The following is a 24323-nucleotide window of genomic DNA, read 5'->3' as shown; positions in this document are numbered from 1 at the left end:
ATTTTGACACATATCAACATCAAGTAATTTGGTGTCACAGACATTATTTAAAGTATTCGAAAAGGAAGGAAGGGAAATGAGACTTAGAAGAAGAAAAAAATTCACAACAGAATCCTGACATAATCACAGAATCTGACTGGAGTTTTAGAAGTAAAGCGCGATTGTTGTGCAAATGTGTCAAATTATGATTCCGAGGGTACTTGGATGAAACTAGTTGTCTACATTTTAAATCCGTAAAAAAGGATTGTGTGACAAACGGAGTTCTGGGGTTAAGGGCGAAGCTTTTAGAAAGAAGGCACATATCTGTGTGTGTTTATATATGTATATCTTTTCTGTTACAATTTCATTCATATCTATATATTATAGGAATCAATTCCAGAACTTGACTGGTATTACATTTTAATGACTCCAGAAAGTTGAGACTTAACCTCAGAAGATAAAAGACAGTGTCTAAAAAAACAACAGATATTTTGTCCGCAAGTCTAAATATTATGCCAATTCATTCTTCCTAAGGACTTCTAAAAACATTTCCCTCTTCACAGAAGTTAGTGGCATAGGCGAGCGTAAAAGCGTTAAATAAAATTACATCAATCAAAAGAGTATTATCTCATCACGAATTTTCATGAAACAACAAATGTCATCGTGCATGCGACTACACACATTCATACTGGACAACTGACAGTGAGAAATAGTTTTTCAACATCCTACCTCAATAACTTTTCGCATGAAATATCAACATTAGATGGTTGGTAGAACAACACAAAAAAAAAAACTTTGAGGATGAAATACTAAGTTAATAGAACGTAGATGATTTAACACCAAGAAACGCACGAGTGAGTATTTCCATGTATTAGGGTGACGTAGTCTGGATGGTAAGTGTAAATGGAAGTCTGATTCAGAAAACTTTCTTCATCCTCCCACAAAGTTTTTGAGCTGACTCAGACGAAGGGAAGTAACTCTATTCGCCAATCTCACTTCATCTCTAAACCCCCAACTCCATCAAAGTTTTGACATATTTTCTTCTTTATCTCTCACTCGCATTTTCTGATAACAATTATAGTAGAATGTTGGTAAGGGAAGCATTTGAATTCTGCATGAAACAATGTCAGTGGCTGCATATTTATTTTTTAATTTTATTCTGAAGAAAAATGAAGAGATGCTGATGCCAGCTTTATCTTTCGTCCTTTATGAAGATTAAGCTAGCCTCAATTAGATAGATAGATAGATAGACAAACAGATAGATAGGTATGTATGTATATCTCTTTTATTTTTTTAATTATTATAAATCTACCACTGAGGAGGGAGCCAGTTTCCAACAAAGATACAAGGCTCCATCCTTGAGATGTAGTTAACAGACAAATTGTATGTATGTATGCATGTTAGGTGGGTGGGTCCGCGTACACGCGCACAAACAGCTGTTCTTTGAGGTACGTAGTATTAAAAGTATGACATTAATATAATTTAGAAGTTGTGAAACATTAAAAAATCTTTTGTTTATTTTCGTGAATGTGTCTGAATATTTCCCCAATTCAACTAACCTTAATCACATGTTTGGTTGATCAAGACTAACTGGCTAGAAATAGCAATAAAATTTACTTCAAACCACATCTTATCGCTAAAAATTAAGAAAAAAAGAAGGACGCATTGAATGATGTGGTCCTAGATACACTGTCCCTAAAACCAAAGTAGAGTGGTCATAATTGGAATCATTTCAACAAATGTCTGCTCAATTGATTCTAAACAATGTCTCCGTCATCACCACACGCAACTGTACCACTTCCACCATCACCTCTACGACTTGTCGATTAGTGTCACCAATCTACGAAATTATTATGGTTATTATTTGAAAGATTGTCTAGTTAATTATTGACATTTTTTTCTTTTGCGTGTGCCTGTCAATTGTTTTCTTTTTCTCCTATATTTATATTAACTTATCAACTAATTACATTCGATACTATAAATTTATATAGAAGAGTTTTATCCAACTCGAACTATAAAGGTGATGGTTCGTACTGAGGGAGGAAAACAACAGTTCATATCGAAACATCTTATTCTTTAATTTAAAAATCCAAATGTATATTTGTTTAATGTTACCACTCAGTCATGAACACACACACAAATAGAGAGGGAGAAAGCAATGGACATGAATGTACAGACTGTCATATATTTTTCATACGATTGACGATATTTTAAATTAGATAATCTTACATTATTTACATTATCTACATTTGACGGATATTCGTTCTCATCTTGTTTGTTGTTAACACAACGTTTCGGCTGATATACCCTCCAGCCTTCGTCAGGTGTCTTGGGGAAATTTCGAACCTGGGTTCTCATTCCTATCGATGTTACTATTATTATTATTATTATTATTATTATTATATTATTATTATTATTAATCGAACTCGGAACCTTGGGGTTAGTAGCCCGCGCTCTTAACCACTACGCCATATGCCCGTGGGCAATTATGGGGTGAATTTTAAGGCTTATAAATCTATTATTTTTCTATCTTTCCTCAATACCGGTTCCCATATGCTATTCATATCTGCACTCGGTCTGCTTAGGAGGTTGTTGTGTCCTAGCATATGTGCTGCTTCTTTTAGTTTTCGTATTTTCCAGTGTTGTTCCCTGTCTATTATTTTAACTTCATCCCACAGGGGGAGGTGGTTTCCATTTTTCCATACAATCTATTAAGAAACAACTACCCCAAGAACATACTATCTACTCCAATTATGAAGAAAAGAGAGGATGAAACCAATAAACTGTCTACAGTCTGTCTACCCTATGTGAAAGGCCTCTCCGAAAAGATACAAAAGATATGCGGCCCATATGACATCAGGGCAGTATTCAAGAGCAATACAACACTTCGCAAATATCTTCTTCGGGTAAAACCACCAACAGAAGAGAATATGACCAAAAACTGCGTGTACTCCATCCCATGCAGCTGTGGTAGGTTATACAAAGGCGAAACATTTCGCCCCCTCAAAATAAGGGTAGAAGAACATCGCAAAGCTGTGACACGAGTTCGATTCACGGCAGCGACCTGATTAATAATAATATAATAATAATAATAATAGTAACATCGATAGGAATGAGAACCCAGGTTCGAAATTTCCCCAAGACACCTGGCGAAGGCTGGAGGGTATATCAGCCGAAACGTTGTGTTAACAACAAACAAGATGAGGACGAATATCCGTCAAATGTAGATAATGTAAATAATGTAAATAATTCCTCATCTCTTAAATATAGAACTAGATAATCTTAGTAGCAAAGAGTATAATGCTTTACTCAAAAGACAACATAATCACTCGTGGCCAACAAGAGAGCGTTTAAGCGGTCAACAACATGCTATAAACAGCAGTCAGATATAGTCAGATATTCAACTTGTTTATCGCACCCGTCAACAGGCTCGTCGCCAGACTTTGGTGCCAGGGGATGCTTCAGAATATTCTGGGTGGGCAATAATTTGTAATAATGCTGAAGTGGAGTTTAGAAATAAGTGTATCACTGTAAATCTGAGGGTACGCCATTGAATAGTAAGGTGGAGCAGCGCCGTCCAGTGCATCTCCTTGGCGACGGACACGCCAGTTAATTAAGGTGGGAGTGCAAAAATTGTATTTTCTTCCAGGCGCTGTAAACCCTTCCTACTCTATATACGTCAATATCTACTCCTCCATAAATGTGTGACCTATATGAATCATTATTATAGCAATAAATGCAATGGTCTAATTAGGTAGGTTATTGTGTAGTTGTTCCACCTTGTAGAAATAACAGCCAATCCTCCTTTAAACCACAACCTCCTGTTTTCAAAATAAGACAGTTCATGTTGATGGTTGTGACAGGAACACTTTTGACCCTAGGTTCGCTCAATGAGGTCTGGTTGGGGGTTAGTCAACTACAACAAAAGCAAATAGCTGTTAGCTTCCTTTCAATGGAACATCATCAACTGATCATTTTCAGTTAATGAGGGAAGGATTGGCCAAATTCTTAACTATTGGTTTTATCTGCCTTCATAAATAATAACTTACCTATCAGGATATTCTTAAAGAGTAGCAAAATAGGAGAGCTGTAACTGTCATTCTTCATCCAAGAGTATTAATGATTGAAAGGAATCTTAGCATGGCTAAGAATTTATTTAAGTGCTGATGTTACTGGATGTTTGTTATTAATGTTATTAAAGTTCAACAGAAATATAGGGAAGGATGTTGGAATTATGCGATATGCATGCCTTTCTCAAAAGTCTAGATATGTAACTGAAGAGAAATGGTTAAAAACAGAATCAAAGCTGGTAAATGTTGACCACCCACCAGGAAACTATCTCTTACCACAGTTGTATGGCATGTATCCTCCCTAACTAGCTGATAGTTTCTGCTGACATATAAAATGTCAATTTTTGTAAATATTAAATTCTAACATATCAACAATAGAAGTAAACTGCAACAGTAAACCAAATACCAGTAAGATTTAAACACAGAACCATGAGACATTGAACAAGATGCCATCTTGTGCTTTACCGTTTACTCCAAAACTGCCTACTTTTTTCCATGCACAGAGCTTTCCTTTTCTTTCTGTTGTTGCTGAAATATATTATTGACTGGGACCACAAATGACTAAATCAAATGAAATAATCAAAATAATGACCATCGCTATCCAGAATGGTATTATTGTGTTTACAACCAAATCTGTTAGTTCTACACAACCTGGCTTTAAGTCAAACCAACAAAGAAGTCTCTGTGCAGTTACTCAGTCTACTCAACAGAGCAATCAAATCTCCCTCAAAATCACACACACTAGATGAAAAAATGAAATGCTCGTGGCTGGAATGTATTTGATCAAAGGTCCTCTCAAAAAGGCCTGACATGGGGCTGAACAACAATCTAACTGTTAAGTAAATTAGCAGTGGTAGCAATATATATTTAACAAGTGAGTCATAAGTGCTGCATTCAATACATCCCAGTATAGCTTGGAAAGGGAATATGTCTATAAACCTTGTTTTAGATGTCCTACAAAAAGACAAAGTCCTCTATAGTGTCTCTATAATGTATACATTCCATGGACTTCAGTGATATTTGGACTTAGAAGACGGAGCCAGTAAACTGCCACTTAGCATTTTGTCCAACATGCTAACGTTTCTGCTAGCTTGCCACATTAGAAACAAATAGCAAATAAATATTCTTAGAATGACATTGTAGGGTAGGTGTGAGAGGTTGGATAAAGTCAGTTTTAACATAAAACAGGTAGAATATTTGGGCTGGATATGGCTGGATTAAATGCTAAAGGGTTAAAGATGTTATAAATTTGATGTTTCCACATAAAATTTGCATTCAGGAAGCATTGGAATGACTGTGTGGTTAAGTGGTCTGCTTCTTCGCCATATGGTTTGGGGTTCAGTCCCACTGCTTGGCACCTTAAGCAAATGTCTTCTACTACAGCATTAGATCTACAAAAACTTTGTGAGTGCATTTGATAGACAGAAAGTGAAAAAAGGTATATCATATGTGTGTATAAATTAGGATTGATTTAATCAAATATACTCCTTTTTTTTGACAATTTGTAGTGTTCTCTTGGTATCAGTGAGAAATACGCTCTTACCTCCTCCTCCTCATTATTATTATTATTATTATTATTATTATTATTATTAGAGCAGTGGAAAAGAGGAAAGAATATAGAACTGTAAGAAATCATCATTATTCAACATCTCTTTTTCCATGCTTGCCTAGGTTAGATAGAATTTTGTTGAGGCAGACTTTCTACAACAAGATACCCTTACAGTCGTCAACACTCACCTGTTACCAAGCAAGGTAATATTTCACAGAAAACTGAAAGTGAACAACATTGCTTGTATGATGGTGATGCTCACTTGCAACCATTATTTGATCTCAAGACAATGGTACGTACACACGTATGTATGTTTGTGTAGGTGTATATGTGTGTGTATATATCTCTTTTCTTCTTCTTTCTTATATATGTATGTATGTATGTCTTTTATCTTTTATTTGTTTCGGTCATTTTATTGCAGTCATGCTGGGGCACCACCCTGAAGAGTTTTTAGTTGAACAAATTGACTCTAGGACAGTTTTTTTAAGCCTGGTATTTATTCTATCGGTCTATTTTGCTGAACCGCTAAGTCATGGGGATGTAAACAAACCAACATTGGTTGTCAAGCAGTGATCGGGGACAAACACAGATGCAAAGACACACACACACATATATACAAGCTTCTTTCAGTTTCTGTCTACTAAATCCACTCACAAGGCTATAGTAGAAGACACTTGCCCAAGGTGCCATGCAGTGAGACTGAAACCAGAACCATGTGGTTGGGAAGAAACCACGCCTGATATCTATCTATCTATCTATATATATATATATATATATATATATATATATATATATATATAAGACAGGCTTCTACCAGTTTCTGCTGACCAAATCCACTCACAAGGTTTTGATTAACCCTAGACTATAGTAGAAGACACTTGCCAAAGGTGCCATGTAGTGGTAATGAACCCAAGACCACATGACTGAGAAGCAACTTTCCTAATCCCACAACCACACCTGTGCCTATACATCCCTTCACATTCTGAGTTCAAAACTTAGCAAGTTCAACTTTGTATTTCAGCCTCTCCAAGACCAATAAAGAAAACACCAATGAATGAATTTGATATACCGTTACTCTGTACATTTGTAACACATTATCAATGTTAAAAAATAACTATTATTATTAGGACTGTCATGTTGCTAAATATGATGTCATTGAATTTCCTGGACCCACCTAATAAGATCAATTAAATCCTGGCAATTAGTAACTATACTTTCAATGGTAAAAACATGAGGTTTTTTTTGTTTGTTTATAGCAATATTTTTATACAAAGTGACAGACATCAACTATTTCACCCAACCATCTTAATAGTGTTAAAAATGTTCACTTTTTACAATTCTGGTAGTGGTAGTTGTTTAAAGCCAAGTCACCTCTAATTGAGCCAGAACTACATAGGCTAATGTATACTTCCCTTTTTAAGGTGGTAGGAAGTGATTTGAAGGTGTTTTGACTGCTATTTCTTGCCAGTCAAGCAACTACTTAGAGGCACCTTTGTTGGCTCATTCATACTGGAATATATGTCACTGATGAGATGAAAAAGTATCTCCTTACGTCTTCCTCTAATAAAATCAAAAGTGATTGCCAGCTCCATATGTGTATGTGTATTGAATATAATATGGGAGTAGATTTCTGTATTCCAGCCAATTAGTAGTAAAAATAATAATACCTCATAGCACAAATTCTTTGGAAATATTTGTATGTAAAGGATAGTCCATTGAGCACAACATTCCCAATATTTACTAACAGTAGAATACTAGTTGGAGCTCCTGTCTTACATAGCAAGTCATTGCTTAACCTAATCAATAAAGTTACTCAAATAACTTACCTGAACTTTCCAGTTAGCAGCCCCAGGAAATTTGGGAGGTGCTTTTTTCTTCAAAACTTTTCCCTTCAGTTTCTTTCTGTAAGTATATTTAAAATAGAACCATGAATATAGGTATTAAGACAATATATCAACAAAACAGAGACAAATAGTGTACTACATGCATAATAACAGAGTTGCTGTAAGGTAGGTATGTCAAAACAGGAGGTGACATAAGACACAGCAGCTCAAAACTAACATCATATGGCTGAAATAAATCAACTTTAGAAGATACAGAACAGATGGTGGTTACTAATACTCATTCTATCCATAGATATATGATACTGAGGTAAAGTGACAACTTGATTAACTGAAATAAAAAACATTCAAATATTCTTGATAAAGATATTCTTATGAGTTCATTGAAGAAAGCACAACAGAGATTATGGAATCTTAAATTAAACTGCAGTTGATGAAGTTGATGTTCAGCTTGTGACTTAACTAGGCTGACAGAAGCTGACAGAAGTGGGTAGAAGAGGAGTAAAAGAATTAGTAAGGCAAAGCATTTAATAAGGAGTTTAGATATAAGTAATATACAGTATGGATGACAAGAGGAGGAAAGACAGGCACGCCAGGTTGTCTAAAGTTATGTGAACACTATTCTTATGTGAATCATGCATGAGTTTTATAGATTGAAATATTTCTGGCTTCTGATGTAGTTTTGATAATGTTTTACCATGAGAGATCATAGGCATAACATTTGTAAACATTTTGATGAATTTCGTTGCATCTTGTTCATGTGTAAGGATAGTGTAGTACAGAACTGTTTCCTAGATACATTTAGGGATTGTCTTGGTGACTGTTTAAGAAAACTAGACTATCTTTGGAAAAACTTTTTGAAGTACCTTTTCATGGAAATAGTGTAATTCTTACATGCGGATAATGCTTCAGAGAGAGGGAGGGAGGAGGAGAGAGTGTGTGTATGTGTAAGATTAAGAGGAGTGAATGGTGGTAAATCTTTATAGAAACATGTCTGTAGTTAGATGGTCATCAATTTAGAGAAGAAAGAGTACAAGAAACAATGAAGCTATGCAGTGTACCAGAATTAGCAGACATAAATTAGAGAAAGAGAACCAGAGAGATACATATTGCAGTTAAGTGGTCCATCAGGAAATTTTCAATCCAAAAGAGATGGATATAGCCTGTAAACAGGCAAGATAATTATTGATACATGATTCAGACATCATCAAAGACCTCTGATATACATAACAATAATATTGTGTTTGTCCAAGTTCTAAAGAATGAGACAGATGGTGTATCATTTAGTAGGGTGAGTCTCTTCTAAGTCTGGCAGCTTTGAGATGTTGGGAGCAAAGATAGCATGTTGCTTGTTAAGTTTGAAATGGAACACTGTCATGTGTTCCTGTAGTTTGGAGAAGATACTCCTCAAAAGAGAGAAAAATTGAGAAGTTCAGTAAAAACAGGATCTAGCTCTGGAGCCCATTGTCAGAAAGTAATAGTATGAATACTGCTGATATTGGTCATTGTATCTCACTGGATGAATGGTTGTGTAAAGCAAAGAATTATGCTGTACATGTGTACATTGTAGAGTTGAATGAGCGAGTGTGGTGGCTTTATCTAAAGAAACTCTACTGACAGAACCCTCTCAGCTGAGAAGTGTTGGCCAGGAAAGGTCAATAAAGTTGGCTGAAACCCTTTTAGAAAAGAAGCAGAAGGCTAAGCTGCAGTTGAAAAATGAAGGAACTTGGAGGTAATGTGATTCACAAAGAATATCTTTGTTTTCTTGATAATCTTTTGCAGAAGTTGCAATGATGGGTAAATGCTTCCTTATAAGTGACGGTGTGGTGATTTTTCTAAATTTTTGAGAAAGTATTCTTTGGAAGTACATATGTAATGCAGCCATAAATGAGCCATATAGGGTTGTAAGTTCTAACTGAGTCAACATATGGAGGAACATATCTAAAAGGTGACATCATACATCTTTTTAGCCGTCAAAGATGGGTTAAAGTTTGATATACATTTACAGCCAAGGATAGTCAGCTGACTTGAAGAAATAATGGGTTTATGGGTAGGAGTTATTGTACAGTAGAATGATATGGAGTGTATTGCCTTCCTTAGGAAAAAATCAAACTAATGAAATCAGAAGTTATGATGGCTAGGTTGGCAAAGGCTGGGTTTGGAAGTGAAAAAGAGGCCAAAAATGTTTAGAGAGTAAGTGTACCAGTTAGTGTACGAGTATAACAATAAGTGAAGATATTAACTAGTACAGGCAGTTTAAAGTGGGTCTCTAACTTGGCAGTGCTAGTGTGAGAGGAGTCAGAGAGTCAAGAGAAGTTGTATGAATTGAAATTATTGAGGATAATGACTTTAACCCTTTAGCATTTAAACCGGCCAAAAGTATTCTGCCTGTTTTATGTTAGAACTGGCCAGATCTGGTCTCTCACACCAACCCTACAATATCGTTTTAAAAATTAGCAGCTACCTTATTAAAATCTCATAGCTACAAGATAATGCATGATTAGTTCAAAGCAATGTGGATAAAAAAGCATCGATTTTGGCAGAATAATGTGAACACTAAAGGGTTAAAGAAAGACGAATTGGAGTAGATGGCACCAATGTAAAACAATAATCAATCAACTGTTGGTGACTGGAGGAGCTCAGTGAGGAGTAGAGACAATATATTTATTTATAGGAAATAAATACATCTAAAGAAAAGGATGAGATACTTTTATGGGAGATTTTTTTTGTAGGAAGAGTGGTCTGTACATATGTGAAAATATCATTATTCAGAAATATAAACACGTTCCGTTTTTGCTCTAAATGTATACCTAAGCAATAATTAACTCAAGGCAAAAAGAGAAATATAAGCCTGACAGCCAGAGTCAGGCTGTTGTATTGACATCTAAGTGACATCTGGTTGCTGGGCTATTATAAACCAGAAATTTTGGGCTATTATAAACCAGAAACATTTTTACAGCAAATTCTCAAAAAAAAAAAAAAAATTACAATATAAACTATAAATATCTTAATAATCTTATATTAAATATACAGGCAGATACTATAGACATACTTTGAGGAAAGCTATAAATTCATAGGAAACATATCCAACCATTTATACCACTTCTTCCCCAAGAAGAGAAAAAAGTCAATAATAATGAATGAATAAACCACATAGCAAATTAGTAAATGAAGAAAAAAATGAAAGAAAGATAAGGTATTAAAATCAGAAAGAAACAATATGTGTAGTTAAGAAGTATATTTTGCAATGATATTGTTCTGAGTTCAATCCAATTGCATAAATGTCTTTGATCACAGCCACAGATTGGTCAATATCTTGTGTGTGGAATTTGGTAGATGGAAACTGTGCAGAAACTTATTCTGTGTCTGTGTGTGTGTGCGTGTGTGCACACATGTGTGTGTTTGCATGTATATTTTGCCATAGATTGGCAAAGAGTGTAAAATCAAAAAAAAAAAGAAAAAAAGAATGGGGCTCTTCAAATGAATTCCACCAAGGTACAGATGCTCCCTTTGCTTCTCTCACCATTATGAATCGATTGGTCTAACAAATCAGTAAATTATCTGTTGGAATACAACAACAAACAATGCTATTCTTCAGGAATTGCTAGATAAAAAAAACTGTCAAAAATTCAATAAAGTATAGAAAAGTAAATAAAAGTCATTCACATATGCTCTCTTCTATTACGACTGAGAGTTAGTTGGTCTTGTGCCACCATCTTCCAACTCCCTCGTCACCCTTATTTTATCCATCACCTTAGGCCTGAACTAACCACTATATCAGTCCTTCTGCAGAATAATGACTTGATGAAATTTTCTCTATCTCCATGTTTTTCCTGCAGTCATCAACTTAGTTGTTCAAGAAGGAACTGCACTGATTTTATCAGTCTTAGTTGGTAAGTGAAGGCCATAAACACAATTCCAACTTCCATCAAAAAGAAAAGTTGACCAAAAACATTACAACAGAATTAAGTTGTATATCAAACTGCAAATTACATTAGCTTCTCTCATGCTTGAAAAAAATGTAATTAACTCTAAGATAAAATCTTGTTCTGCAGATATGTACACCTATTGCCAAATCTTAATCCACACAAAATCATAGATCAAATTGTGTTGTTATTTGAAAGTCAAAAACTAGAATTAAGTACTCTTTTCTGTGAGAAACAAAGTTTAGCTTCATTTTACAAAGAACTTCTTGTCAAAAGATGCCCTGTGTATATTTTTTTTCTGCTTTATCAAATAAATTTCTCTGGATTTCCTTCTCTCTACTTTCAAGCTTAGTAATTGTTAATAACGCCAGCAGTGAATTAGAAGATAGGGATGTTATTTTTTAGTAATTTATTGATTATTAATGATTTAATTAGGAAATCAATGTCCAGTAATCAGTTTAACTGTATTCACCCTCCCTTGGTAGGTGAAAGGACATGACAATAAGTAAAAACTGCATTCATAATGTTTACTAATGATTATATCACATCAGTAAATTTCATCCAAGTTCATGCAATAGTTATATTTTAACAATTTATTTTTTATATTGGACTAAATCAAAATCTCCAGTTTCTAAAAAGACTGAAAGATTTATATAGATAAAGCACTACAGAGCTTCAAGAATAAAGAAATCAAAAAGTATTATTAAAAAAAAAGGAATTTCTTGAGGCTTATAAAATAATCAGGTAATACATATCTACCAAAACTTTCATGCTTTGTAGCAAAGATTCCCAGCTGTTTTATGCCCTACAGACTAGTTTTTCATAGACCAAGGTTTTCATAGACCACAGATCACTCTGCAGACTGCAACAGTCAATAAAACAGAAATAAAATTTAAAAATTTATTCTTTCTGTACAGCCTGGTACCAAATGATCCACAATCTGGTGGTTGGGGATCCCTGTTTTCTATTATATATAATGCTATTAATGAATAAAACAAAAGTGGTAGAATGGAATATATTTGTGATTCTTCCATGATGTAAATTATTTCAGTTTCAACTCTTAATCTTTTAAGTTATTTGCAACTAAGTACAATCTAGAAAAATTATTTATATATAAATTTTAGTAAATCATGTCATCCATCAGACTCACCACGTCTCCTATTTAACTATAAATTTCACTTTCCAAGTTGTTTTTTTTTAACCATAATTAAATCATTAAAATTAATAATTTTTTTCTTTTTTCTGGTTGAATTTTAATTAAAAAAAATTTGGAGGTTTGTTACATTAAGTACACTAACCTCCCACTTACATAATGCTATATCAGTGAATGTTTTTTATTCAAAATATTCAGCATTCTCTCAATTCACCTAAGATCTGGTTTAAGTAAGACTACCCTTCACTGATGAGATTTAATAAGAGTGAAACATGACTGATGTTGTCACAGCACTTGTTACTAATGATTTTCATTATGGGTGTAATTTTGGGAAGTTCTCTAAGTATGTAAACTCCCACTTAACTATCTTAACAAAATACACTGATTATATTAAAGGACCCAGAACCAAAAGGGCAAAAGCAAAAAGGAAGATGAAAAGTACTGATCTTCAGTGTAGAACAGTGGTGTTGGTTTCATATGTGAAGCAATAGGGAAGGAAGGGGAAAACATGAGTACATAGCTGATAAACACCAAAAGTAAATATTAACCCTTTAGCATTCAGATTATTCTGTCAAATTATTTTGAATTACTCAGGCATTATCTTGTAGCTTTCAGATTTTAATGATGTGACTGTTTATTTTTAGAATGACATTGTTGGGTAAGTATGGAAGGCCAGATCTGGCCAGTTTGAATATACAAAGGAAGAATACTTAAGCCAGATATTGCTGGTTTAAATGCTAAAGGGTTAAACCAGTTATTGTAATTATTACACTCTTTGTATGTACAAATGTATAAGATATACAGGAATATTTAGTAGTGAGGACAGCCACAAAATCCATGAACTTCTTAGTGAGTTCACAGCACAAAGTTACATAGGTGATCTAATTGGTACTGAAAGTATCTGTAATGAGAGCATAGTAGCCAGAGTAAGAAGAAAGTAAAATTCTAGAGAGTTTTTTTTTATATCTTTTGACAACAAAAGCTTTCTCTCTTTATATATATATATATATATAAACAGTATGTATAAAGAGTATGATGCTATATGCTGGTGAAACATAGGTAGCATATAAGCATGATTTACAAAATCTGAAAACAAAAAATGAGACAATTATGATCTTCTGGATCAATTATGATCTACATAGAGGAAAGATGACTGAGCTGGTGTGGGCATATGAAGTAGATGGACAATGAGTGAGAGATGAAAAGGTCTGTGAGCTCATGGTGAAAAATACTCATGACAGTGTAAACCTAGGGAGACATGGGAAGATCTAAAGATGTTCATCAACCTTAAAGACAAGACGATAAAGATCAAGATGAGTGGTAATAAGCTGATAAGCATTTCTATCCACTCCATTCTACATGGGAAATCATACATTTAAAACAAGGATGGTGATAATGATGCCCATTAGTTTCTGCTCCAAACCATAACAGGACACAAAAGACATCAAAATTATTAAAGATAAAAAGACATAAGTTAACTGTTATATGTGACCTTCACCAAAAGGGGAGCTATTCTTTATTACATTTTAAAAAAAAATTTATTGCTGTATGCTAATTTTGGTCATACAGATCTTTCTCAGTTCTTAGTTTAACTCTACCATAAAAGAGAGAGAGTGAGAGAGAGAAGGGGTGTTCTTAGATAAAGTCTGCAATGGATAAATAAGCAAGGCACCTGCAAATATGTCTTCGCTGACCAGGCTTTGCTGATTAAATTTACCTTCATCTATAATTAGCTCACAAGTTGTAAGATACCTGCAGGATGATTGCTATACTTGCAAACTAATACTAGCAGCAGATCAAGCGATGCAAAAGAAAATAAGACTTTACTTAAAATTCTCACCAAAAAAACTGCTTATATTCTAGTCTCAAAATATAATTTCAACAGCAACTAAGCAGAGATTGGTAATAGTAAGTAGTTGAGGCTAAAAGTGCGTGAAGTTTGCTAGGAGCTATTAGCTTCAGCACATGTAAATAAAAGTCTGTGGTTATTTATAGGTAACACCATATGTACATTCAGCATAATGTAACTTGTGTACTGACATGTGTAATGGATCTTGACAGCAAGTAATTTTAGAAAGACTAAGATAGTGTCTGCGGATGTATGAGTATGCTTGAGCGAGAGAGAGAGAGAGAGAGAGATTGAGGCTGAGCACAAACATCAAACTGGATAACAAAAATACGTAAGTTGCTTTGAAAGATAAACATTAGCAGTGTGACATAATGTCACACATGTTATGGGAACATATTTTGATGAAAATTGTCAGGCACAAAAATTAGAAACAGACAACATCACAAACATTATCAGGGTCAGACAGAATTTCTATCAGAAACATGGATTTCTATCATAAGTCCTCAAAGAATTCACATTATCAGTCAAATGGTAATAAGAGAGCCTCTATGCAGTGATTCAATCTATTAGAGATAGTAATAATATCTCCCTCAAATCAGGCCCTACTTCCTTAAAATGAAAGAACACATTGGATGATGTTATCAGATACACTAAGTCTGAAAGAAAGAAAAAACAAAACAAAAAAGGATGAGTGTGGTTTTAAAGAAAATGGTTTATTGTTTAATCAGAAGGAAGGGCAAATATTATGACCCTTTGCAATACCTTTGAAACTGATGGAGGAAGTTATCTTCCAACCCAGAAACCAAGCTATATGTTTTTATACATATGTAAGTGTATATCTGTCTATCTGTCTGTATGCATGTACATCGTATCTTTTTATACTACACACACATACACTCATTTTTGGTACACATGGTAACAGGCCAGCTTTACTGTTGTGTATGTCTTACAGTGGGAACTGGGTACATTTTATAATGGCACTACTATGAGAGAAGCTGTTCTATGCAGAAGGACTAAATAATTCCCTCCTACTCAGTATTGAGTCTATGCTTCATTTTTTATGTCTATTTATATAAGTAAATGAATGAATGACAAAAGAACAGGAATTATGTAACCATCTTCATTAGCTTACAGCTGTTTTGGTTACAAAGGAAGAGCTCTCAGAGTTGAGGTGCCAGTACTACATACTATAGATTCATCAAAGCCTTAATGTGTGTGTGTGTGTGTGTGTGTGTGTGCATGCATGCACATGTGTGTTACTTGGAACATTGGCATAGATTATAGAACATTGGCATAGATTATAGAACGGAACCATTGATGCCTGAAAATCATACTTCACATTTAAAGACCACAGATAAACATTGAAAATAAAACTAATCAGGCTAATAAATCCAGCAAAAAGATATATGTGAGTCATTTATAAATTAGAAGTGATATCAACATTGCTACTACTATGGAATAACACATTAACAGTTAGTATATAGTTTTTCCCCATTTGGACAGTAAAGACTACAAATCTTCAATAATGAAATCATTATTAATTCTCTAAGTGTTGCAAGATCAATTACTAAAATATCTGTCCGTGAAGTGGAAGGTATAATATTATATTAGAATCATAAAAAATAATATTGAATTATGTTCAAAATTCTCTAATATCCATTGTGTCAGAATGGATGCATATGACTCCACAGAAATCTATGATCTTATCAGATTATCTAATTTACAAGCTGCGTACCTTCATATCAAAAGAGAGTTGCATGAAAAGGATGTTCTATTTACTAACTATAAATTCAAGTTGCAGTAAACAAACAGGAAAAATCACCAACTCTTCTTCAAAAGCTACAGACAACTGACTACTAACTTAGCTATTGTAAACTTCCTTCATGTAACTTTAAACCACTAATACCTATTCCACAGTCTAATGTGGCAAACTTTATATACATTTTCAAACTACTTTAAAAATTTATAAATAATTTAATTCAAAATAGTTCTCTTAGACTGTCTATTCTCTTTGACAACAAAAAATATTTTATAACATCTCCAAGTTCTCTCTAAAACCAGCCACAAAAAGAAAAAGACAACAACACTATATTAAAAACATCCACTAACAATAAAATTAATAGAAACAATAAAAATATACATATATCATCTAAGTTAAAAGTTGTGATTCCAATAGTCCATAATTTATTTACTTAGAAAATATTTTCACCCACAACGCAGTAACCACAAAATCTTTAACATAAACACGATTAAAATATCTTTCTCCACTACACTCAGATTTGCCTACTCTTACCTCCTGAAACATATATAAAATGAACAAATCTATTTTTTACTACAGAAACCCAAAGAATTGCATTTCTACACTCTGTGTTACATAACATGCAGTATATTGCTGCACTATACAAAAAAAAAATCTTTAAAGGAATATGTTGATCTATCTTTAGCTGGTTCAGTTGACACACATACATTAAGGAATCAACACAGAAACAAAGTTATATTTGGATCTTGACAACAAAAAATGAAAATTAAAAACTAAAGTGGGAAAATATTCTCAAGAGTAACATCTTGAAGTGTTAACAAAAAAACCTTACAACTTTTGTACTATAGACAGTTTAGCAATTTTCCTTGCAAAAATCTTGATTCTGCCAACATAAAACACTTAAACCATGCACATACTTCCAAGAGTTAATCAACAATGTAAAGAACTAAAAGAATAAATGCCTACCCGCTGAGTCAAATTCTGCTTATTACTACTAATTTAATCAAAAAGAACTATTTGTTCTAATATACACTGCTTACTTTTTGTACTATAATCCCTGTCACTGCAGTCCATTCCATTTCCCATCTGATTTGTTTATTTTTATATTATATTCATTTTATATGTGTGGGGCAGGCCCAGGTGTGACTGTATGGTAAGAAGCTTACTTCTCAACCATATGGTTTCAAATTCATTCCCACTGTGTGGCACCTTGGGCCAGTGTCTTCTACTATAGCCTCGAGCTGACCAAAGCCTTGTGGATGGATTTGGTAGACAGAAACTGAAAGAAGACTATCATATATATACACAGGGTGTCCACAAAGTCTGGGTACATGGGGATTAACACATACTTTAAGGAATTATTATTTCTTATATTTAATTGTTTATGTTATGATTTTATTTACTCCATGCAGCCAGACTTTGTGGATACCCTGTATATCTACGTGTGTGTGCCTTTGTGTCTGTGTTTACCCCACCACCACTACTGGTGTGTTTATGTCCCTGTAACTTAGTGGTTCAGCAAATGAGCCTGGTAGAATAAGTACCAGACTTTAAAATGAAAATAAGTACTGGGGTCAATTCATTCAACTAAAAATTCTTCAAGGTAGTGCTCCAGCTGGCCACAGTCTAATGACTGAAACAAGTAAAAGGTAAAAGATATATAATTAAAATTCTTTGAATCCATGATGGAACTAAGTTAGGTGAGCCTCAGTATATATGCAAGTTTGCTTTATAGTGATTTCCAGGCAAGTTTCCAAGCCACAGTGAGGCAATGCTTCCTAATTATTCACACATTTGGATACATGTTAGCACCTTTAAATTTTAGAGAAGTATAAGCAAGTGTGTATGTATATGCATAAACATGACAGTAGGTATACATGCAAAGATATACATGTATGGGAGTAGATATGTTTTGAGCTGTGTAATTATCATCATCATCATTCAGTGTCCATGTTGGCATGAGTTGGATGGTTTGGCTGGAACTGTTAAGTCAGTGAGTTGTACCAGGCTCCAGTCTGTTTTGGCTTGGTTTCTACAACTGGATGCCTTTCCTAATGCCAACCACTCCACAGAGTGTACTGGGTGCCTTCTATTGGGTCATCCCATAAATAAAGTAGTTTTTTTATACTTCTTTTATTTTTCAAAATTAAGATAAACAAAGTTCTTTTTTAATCTAAAATATACTCTCCTTCATTTTCTACAATGCTCTTCCATCTATCTGGTAGACTTGCAAGGCCCCTCTTCCAAAATTCACTTGTCCGTGACAAAAAATACTCCTCCAGTGCTGTTCTGATCTCATCTCCAGAATTCATATTTTTTCTGTCCAAATGATTTTGAAGACTGTGGAATAAATGATAATCAGATGGGGCAATGTCTGGCGAATATGGTGGATGGGGCATCGTTTCCCATCCAAACTGCTCCAGCCTCTGGAATGTCATCCTTGCTGTATGTAGCTGAGCATTATCCTGATGGAAGAACACCTTTCCCCTTGAAACCATAGATGGATGTTTTTCTTCTAGCACTGACTTCAGCCACTCAAGCTGCTCACATTAGATCTCCTTTGTTATTGTTTGGTTTGGGTTTAAAAGTTCAAAGTGGACTAAACCTTTCATATCCCACCAAACAGATAACAACGCCTTATGAGTCCTGGTGTTTCTCCTTTCCCTAGCCACTGTCTTCAGCACTTGACATTTTTATAGAGAACCCATTTCTCGTCACCTGTCACTAGTCGGTCCGAAAAGGGATCATTTGTGAAATGTGACAGTAAAGAAGAGCACACATTCACTCTCTGCATGCAATTAGACTTGAAAAGTTTGTAAGGAACCCATTGACAAATTTGCTGACTTTTCCGATGGCACGCAAGTGTCAATGAATGGTTGAATGACTAAATCCAAGCTTCCCTGTTAGTTCCTCAACAATTATGATGGAATTTTGTTCCACCAGGGTTTGCAGGATGTTCTCATCGAGCTCTACAGATCTTCCAGGATGAGGCTCATCTTCTAGGCTGTAGTTTCCAGCTCAGAATTTTTGGAACCACTATTGACACTGGCTTACATTTATTGTCCAATCCCCATATACTGCATTAATATTCCTCACACTTTTCATTGCATTGTTGCTTTATTGAACTCATAAAGCAAAATATGCTGAATATGCTCCTTTGTCACTTCCATTATAACTTTGAAAAAATAACTGTTAAAATCAAACTGCACTCTTCAAAACTTGCACTAAGAATAAGGACAAGGTAAAATTACTACCTGCTTTCAAAGAAAGTTGATGCAGATAGTTTATCCCATCCTCCACCAACTTTTAGTTCATGCAATTGAAAAAACTGCATTATTTATGGGATGACCCAATATGTGTCATTGGCATGGTTGCCTTGTACATGTCACCACAGAATGGGTAAAAGATTACATCTAAAAACTACTATTAGAAAAAAATAAAGATACTTCAAAAACATTCATCTTATATTCAACTAATGCAGTAACTAATATTGATTTCACATTTTGGTACAAGGCCAGTAATTTCGGAGAAGAGAACAAGTTGATTTCATTGACCACAGTGTCCAACTGGTACCTCTTTTATTGACCCCAAAAGGATGAAAGGCAAAGCCAACCTTGGCGAAATTCACATTCAGAACATAAAGACGGAAGAAAGACTGCTAAGCATTTAACCCAGCATGGTAACAATTCTGCTAACATACCACCTTTGCAGCAACTAATATTAATACTCCAAAAGTTCCAATTGGACAATGTTTAAAAATATATAAACTCTAAGATAAATATTATGTAAGTTTACTAATACTAATATATAATACATAATGTTTACTTGCTACGTTACAAATAAACCTGTGAAAATGAATCACTTCTTCACCCATTTCTTGTATTAGATAACATCTCAATTACATAAACAAACCTTTTGAAATCTCTTACGACTTCCTTGAACTTAAAACATTTATCATGTTATTCACAATTCTTTTTAAATTTCTGATAAAACAAACAGACCCACTTGAGTAATAAACCTCATCAAATTAACAGTTTGTACATGGCCCCTTTCATTCACAGAATAATGAAATGGATTCTCTATGTTTTTGTTAGAATTTTGCAAATTCAGATAATGCTAACAAATAAACTCTTTCTACTCCTTCAACCAACCCTCTATCAATGTACTTCACCTTACTTTCTCTCTCTCTCCCTTGCATTTTGAACTTATATAAATATAAAGTTTAATAGAATAAACAATGAACTAAAACTTATACATCACTCACACAACTTTTATATTGCTCATTTGCCAAGTCACAAATACACTGTAAAATGCATTACATATTTCTTGGATCATGTAAATAACTAGAAAATATCCCATGCAAGAAACCTTTCATTTCACTAAGAATTTTTGCTTCTATGGAATTCCACAACCTAATTACACAGCAATTTTTGTTTTTAAATTACACCATTGTGCAATATTTGTTTTTAAATTTCACCACCTTTTTATAATAACAATCATAAATTATCCATTATTCACCACCTCCACTAAACTGTTTCTTTACTTTAAATTATGTACATCCAGACAATAGCTATGTACAACCCCCTATGTACTGCCATTCATCTACCAGTATTTCCCTCCACACCTCTTCTTACAATGCAATCATATCTTTTGCTTATTTCAGTCATTAGACTGTGGCCATGCTGAAGCATCACCTTGAAGAATTTTAGTTGAATGAATCAAACCCAAAACTAATTTTTTTTTTAAGTACTGGTACTTATTCTATCAGTCTCTTTTGCTGTAGTGCTAAGTTATGTGGATGTAAACACACCACCAAGTGATGATGGAGGACAAACACAAACACACATACCCATGATGGGCTTCTTTCAGTTTCTATCTACCAAATCCATTCACAAAGCTTTGGTTGGTCCAAGGCTATATTAGAACACATTTGCCCAAGGTGTCAAGCAGAGGGACTGAACCCAGGACCATATAGTTGGGAAGCAAGCTTCTTACCTCACAGCTAAGCCTGTGCCTATATAGGCACAACTTTTAATTTTCCATTAATGCTAAGATAACAGCTAGTTAATTAACAGCTAGTTAATAGTAAAACAAACTATACATTTGTAGCATTCATCATCATCATCATCATCGTCATATGTCTGTTTTCCATGCTGGCATGGGTTGGATGGTTTGACTGAGGTCCGGAGAGCCAGCGGCTGCACCAAGTTCCAATCTGATCTGGCAATGTTTCTACAGCTGGATGTCTTTCCTAACGCCAACCACTCCAAGAGTGTAGTAGATGCTTTTTACATGCCACCGGCACAGGAGCCAGTCAGACAGGCCTGGCATTGATCATGTTCAGGTAGTGCTTTTTACGTGCCACCGGCACAGGAGCCAGTCAGGGGCACTGGCCACAGCTATGATTTGGTTTTACTTGACTCAACAGGTTCTCTTAAGCATATCAGATCATATCGCCCAACACATCAAGGGTACTCTTAAATGAGCCAGACATGCAACACTTTAGTTGCTGGGTCTTCTCAATCACAGCATATCTTCAAAGGTCTCAGTCTTCTGTTATTGCTTCTGTGAGGCCCAATGTTTGAAGGTCATGCTTCACCACCTCATCCCATGTCTTGCTGGGTTTACCTCTTCTACAGGTTCCTTCCACAGTTAGGGTGTGGCACTTCCTCACACAGCTGTCCTCATCCATATGTAACACATGACCATACCAGTGCAGTCATCTCTCTTGCACACCACATTTGATGCTTCTTATGTCCAATTTATCTCTCAGGGCGCTTACACTCTGTTGTGTATGCACACTGACATTACACAACTAGCAGATCATACTAGCTTCATTTCTTATATTTGTAAAACACACACACACACACACACACACACACACACACACACATTGGTCAGTCAGTCAGGAGGAAGAGGCTCTGCCCTTGTCCTTTGCAGATCCTCCAAGACTGTTGCAATCAATGAAATAAACATTCTATTGGCTGTTGCATTGAGGATTGGTATGAAATGAGTGCTGAAGTATTTTCTGATCCTAAAGAAGAAGTTCAGTCTTTGTGATCAAGTTTTTGCCATGTTGAAGATGTACATTTGCCAGGACATGCTATGTTACTGTGCTGAGTATGTGCATTTGTTCAGTGATGATGAAGCTTAGCATTTATAGTATCTATGCAGGTTCTAGTTTTATGCAGTTCTTGCTTAGGATGATATGTATAGTAACTGTGTGCTTGTGCTGTTGAAGGAGACAGGATAGGGCTTTTTTGTTGATGGGAGGGTCAAAGCAGGTTTGGCAATGATGTCTAGGTTGAATGTGTATATGTATAACACTTGGGTAAAGAAAGCTAGAGAATAATGAAGGGTGCTATTTTCTATATAGGAATGGGCATTATCAGAAGTGCCAGCAATTAGCTTGTTGATTCACAGGCAGAAGAGTGCAGGATAAAACCAAACCATGGGGTACACCAGCGTTTGACAGAAAAAGCACTGGCAGTATGTTCTTTGATGATGTGATCTGACAGGGAGCCACTAATCAAATACATGCAAAAACACAGATAAATTTACATAAAAAGACAAGTACATACTCAGAGTGCAAATGAAATCAGGGCTATGAGAATATTTGTATCTTAGTTTTTGGCATGTTGGCAGAATTGTTAACATGCTGGGTAAAAATGCTTAGTGAACATTTCATCCATCTTTATGTTCTGAGTTCAAATTCTGCCAGGGCTAACTTTGTCTTTCATCCTTTGGGGTTGATAAAATAATTACCAGTTGAACATTGGAGTTGATGTAATAGACTAACCCACTCCTCAGAACCTCAGGCCTTGTGCCTATAGTAGAAAGGATTATTATCTCAATTAATATTTGTTAGTGTGTGTATGTGTGCACACATGCGTGTGTGTGTATTTGTGTGCATTCAAGATTCCAAATGAGACAAAGAAAATATTCAATATAATACTAGAGTGTAAACATTTATTATGAAGCTAAGATTACTCTCTGCGACTACTCAGAGTTTGATGTTTACTGCTGTTCACATAACTGATAAATGTATTAGCTACAGGAACAACACATGCATGCATGCATACAGACACACACATAGTTGCATTGTTAAGAAGTTGTTTTCTCAATCATGTGGTTTTGGGTTCAGTCCCACTGCATTGCACCTAGAGCAAATGTTTTCTACTATAGCCATGGGTTGATCCAAAGCTTTGTGAGTCAATCAAGTACACAAAAGTTGAAAGAAGCCCATCAAATATATTTATGTGTGGGTGTGGGTTTGTGGGTGCATGTGCACATTTTGTGGAGACATGTTAGTGCTTTCATGTCTCGACACCGTGCAGTAGTTATAAATGAACATCACTATTGTACAAGTAGTGTCTCACATTTCCCATCTATGAAAACATATCCAGCCATGGGGAAATATTACTTTGCTTGAAAACAGGTTAAGGCTTGGTGTGACAGAAAGGACATCTAGTCATAGAAAAATCAGCCTCAACAAATTCCACCTGGCCCATGCAGGCATGGAAAAGTGGATGTTAAGATTATGATATATATATATATATATATATATATATATATATATATATATACACAAACACACAAATAAACAAATATTAAATGAGAAGAAAATGAAAACTAAGCAGTCGAGTGTCCATCACTGACAAGACCAAGGAAGATCAAAATCATGTAATCTGGTGGTCACAGCACTGAGGATGGTGGGGATTTATCTCCCCACCAGCAATATAAAAACATGCTTGCATTTTGTACCAAAAGCTCATATGAGAGTTTCTCTCATGGTAAAGTTTGTTCTAACAGAACATTCATGTTTAACTGGGGATAAATATTACCTCTTGGTATTAATACTGCCTCTGTTGTTAATATATAAGATACAAATATTCTGATACTCCTGATTTCATTTGCACTCTGAGTGTGTACTTGTCTTTTTATTTACATTTATGTCAACGTTGCCAAACACCTGGTCATGATATAAATTAAAACCAACACGAAAAGTATATTTTGTAAAAAAAAAAAAAAAAAGGAAATTTGTAATGATAAAAAAAGCAAATAAAATGAAAAGAACTGAAATATATCTTGTATTTGACTATTCTCAATAAATTATTAAATTATTTCCAGTATTGATACTGTACGACAAATTTGCAGGGAAAATGTATAATTAATAGTATAGTTAACTGAACTGATT

At 34.7% G+C, this 24323-nt stretch overlaps 1 protein-coding gene across 5 annotated transcripts in view; it reads right to left on the bottom strand.

Moving 5' to 3' along the window:
• The window catches only part of LOC106876125 (uncharacterized), a 383532-nt gene that overhangs the window by 229406 nt on the left and 129803 nt on the right, over positions 1–24323 (bottom strand). For all 5 annotated transcript variants that reach the window (XM_089362492.1, XM_089362494.1, XM_089362495.1 and 2 more), the window contains one exon: positions 7425–7500. In XM_089362492.1, coding sequence (XP_089218618.1) covers positions 7425–7500 — 76 coding nt within the window. The remainder of the gene's footprint in view (positions 1–7424; positions 7501–24323) is intronic.

This window comes from Octopus bimaculoides, chromosome 14 (genome assembly GCF_046866305.1).
Source record: "Octopus bimaculoides isolate indiv1 chromosome 14, ASM4686630v1, whole genome shotgun sequence".
Taxonomy (NCBI): Eukaryota; Metazoa; Mollusca; class Cephalopoda; order Octopoda; family Octopodidae; genus Octopus; species Octopus bimaculoides.
Note: the sequence above shows the minus strand (reverse complement) of the source record. Positions and strands in the feature narration are given on the sequence as shown.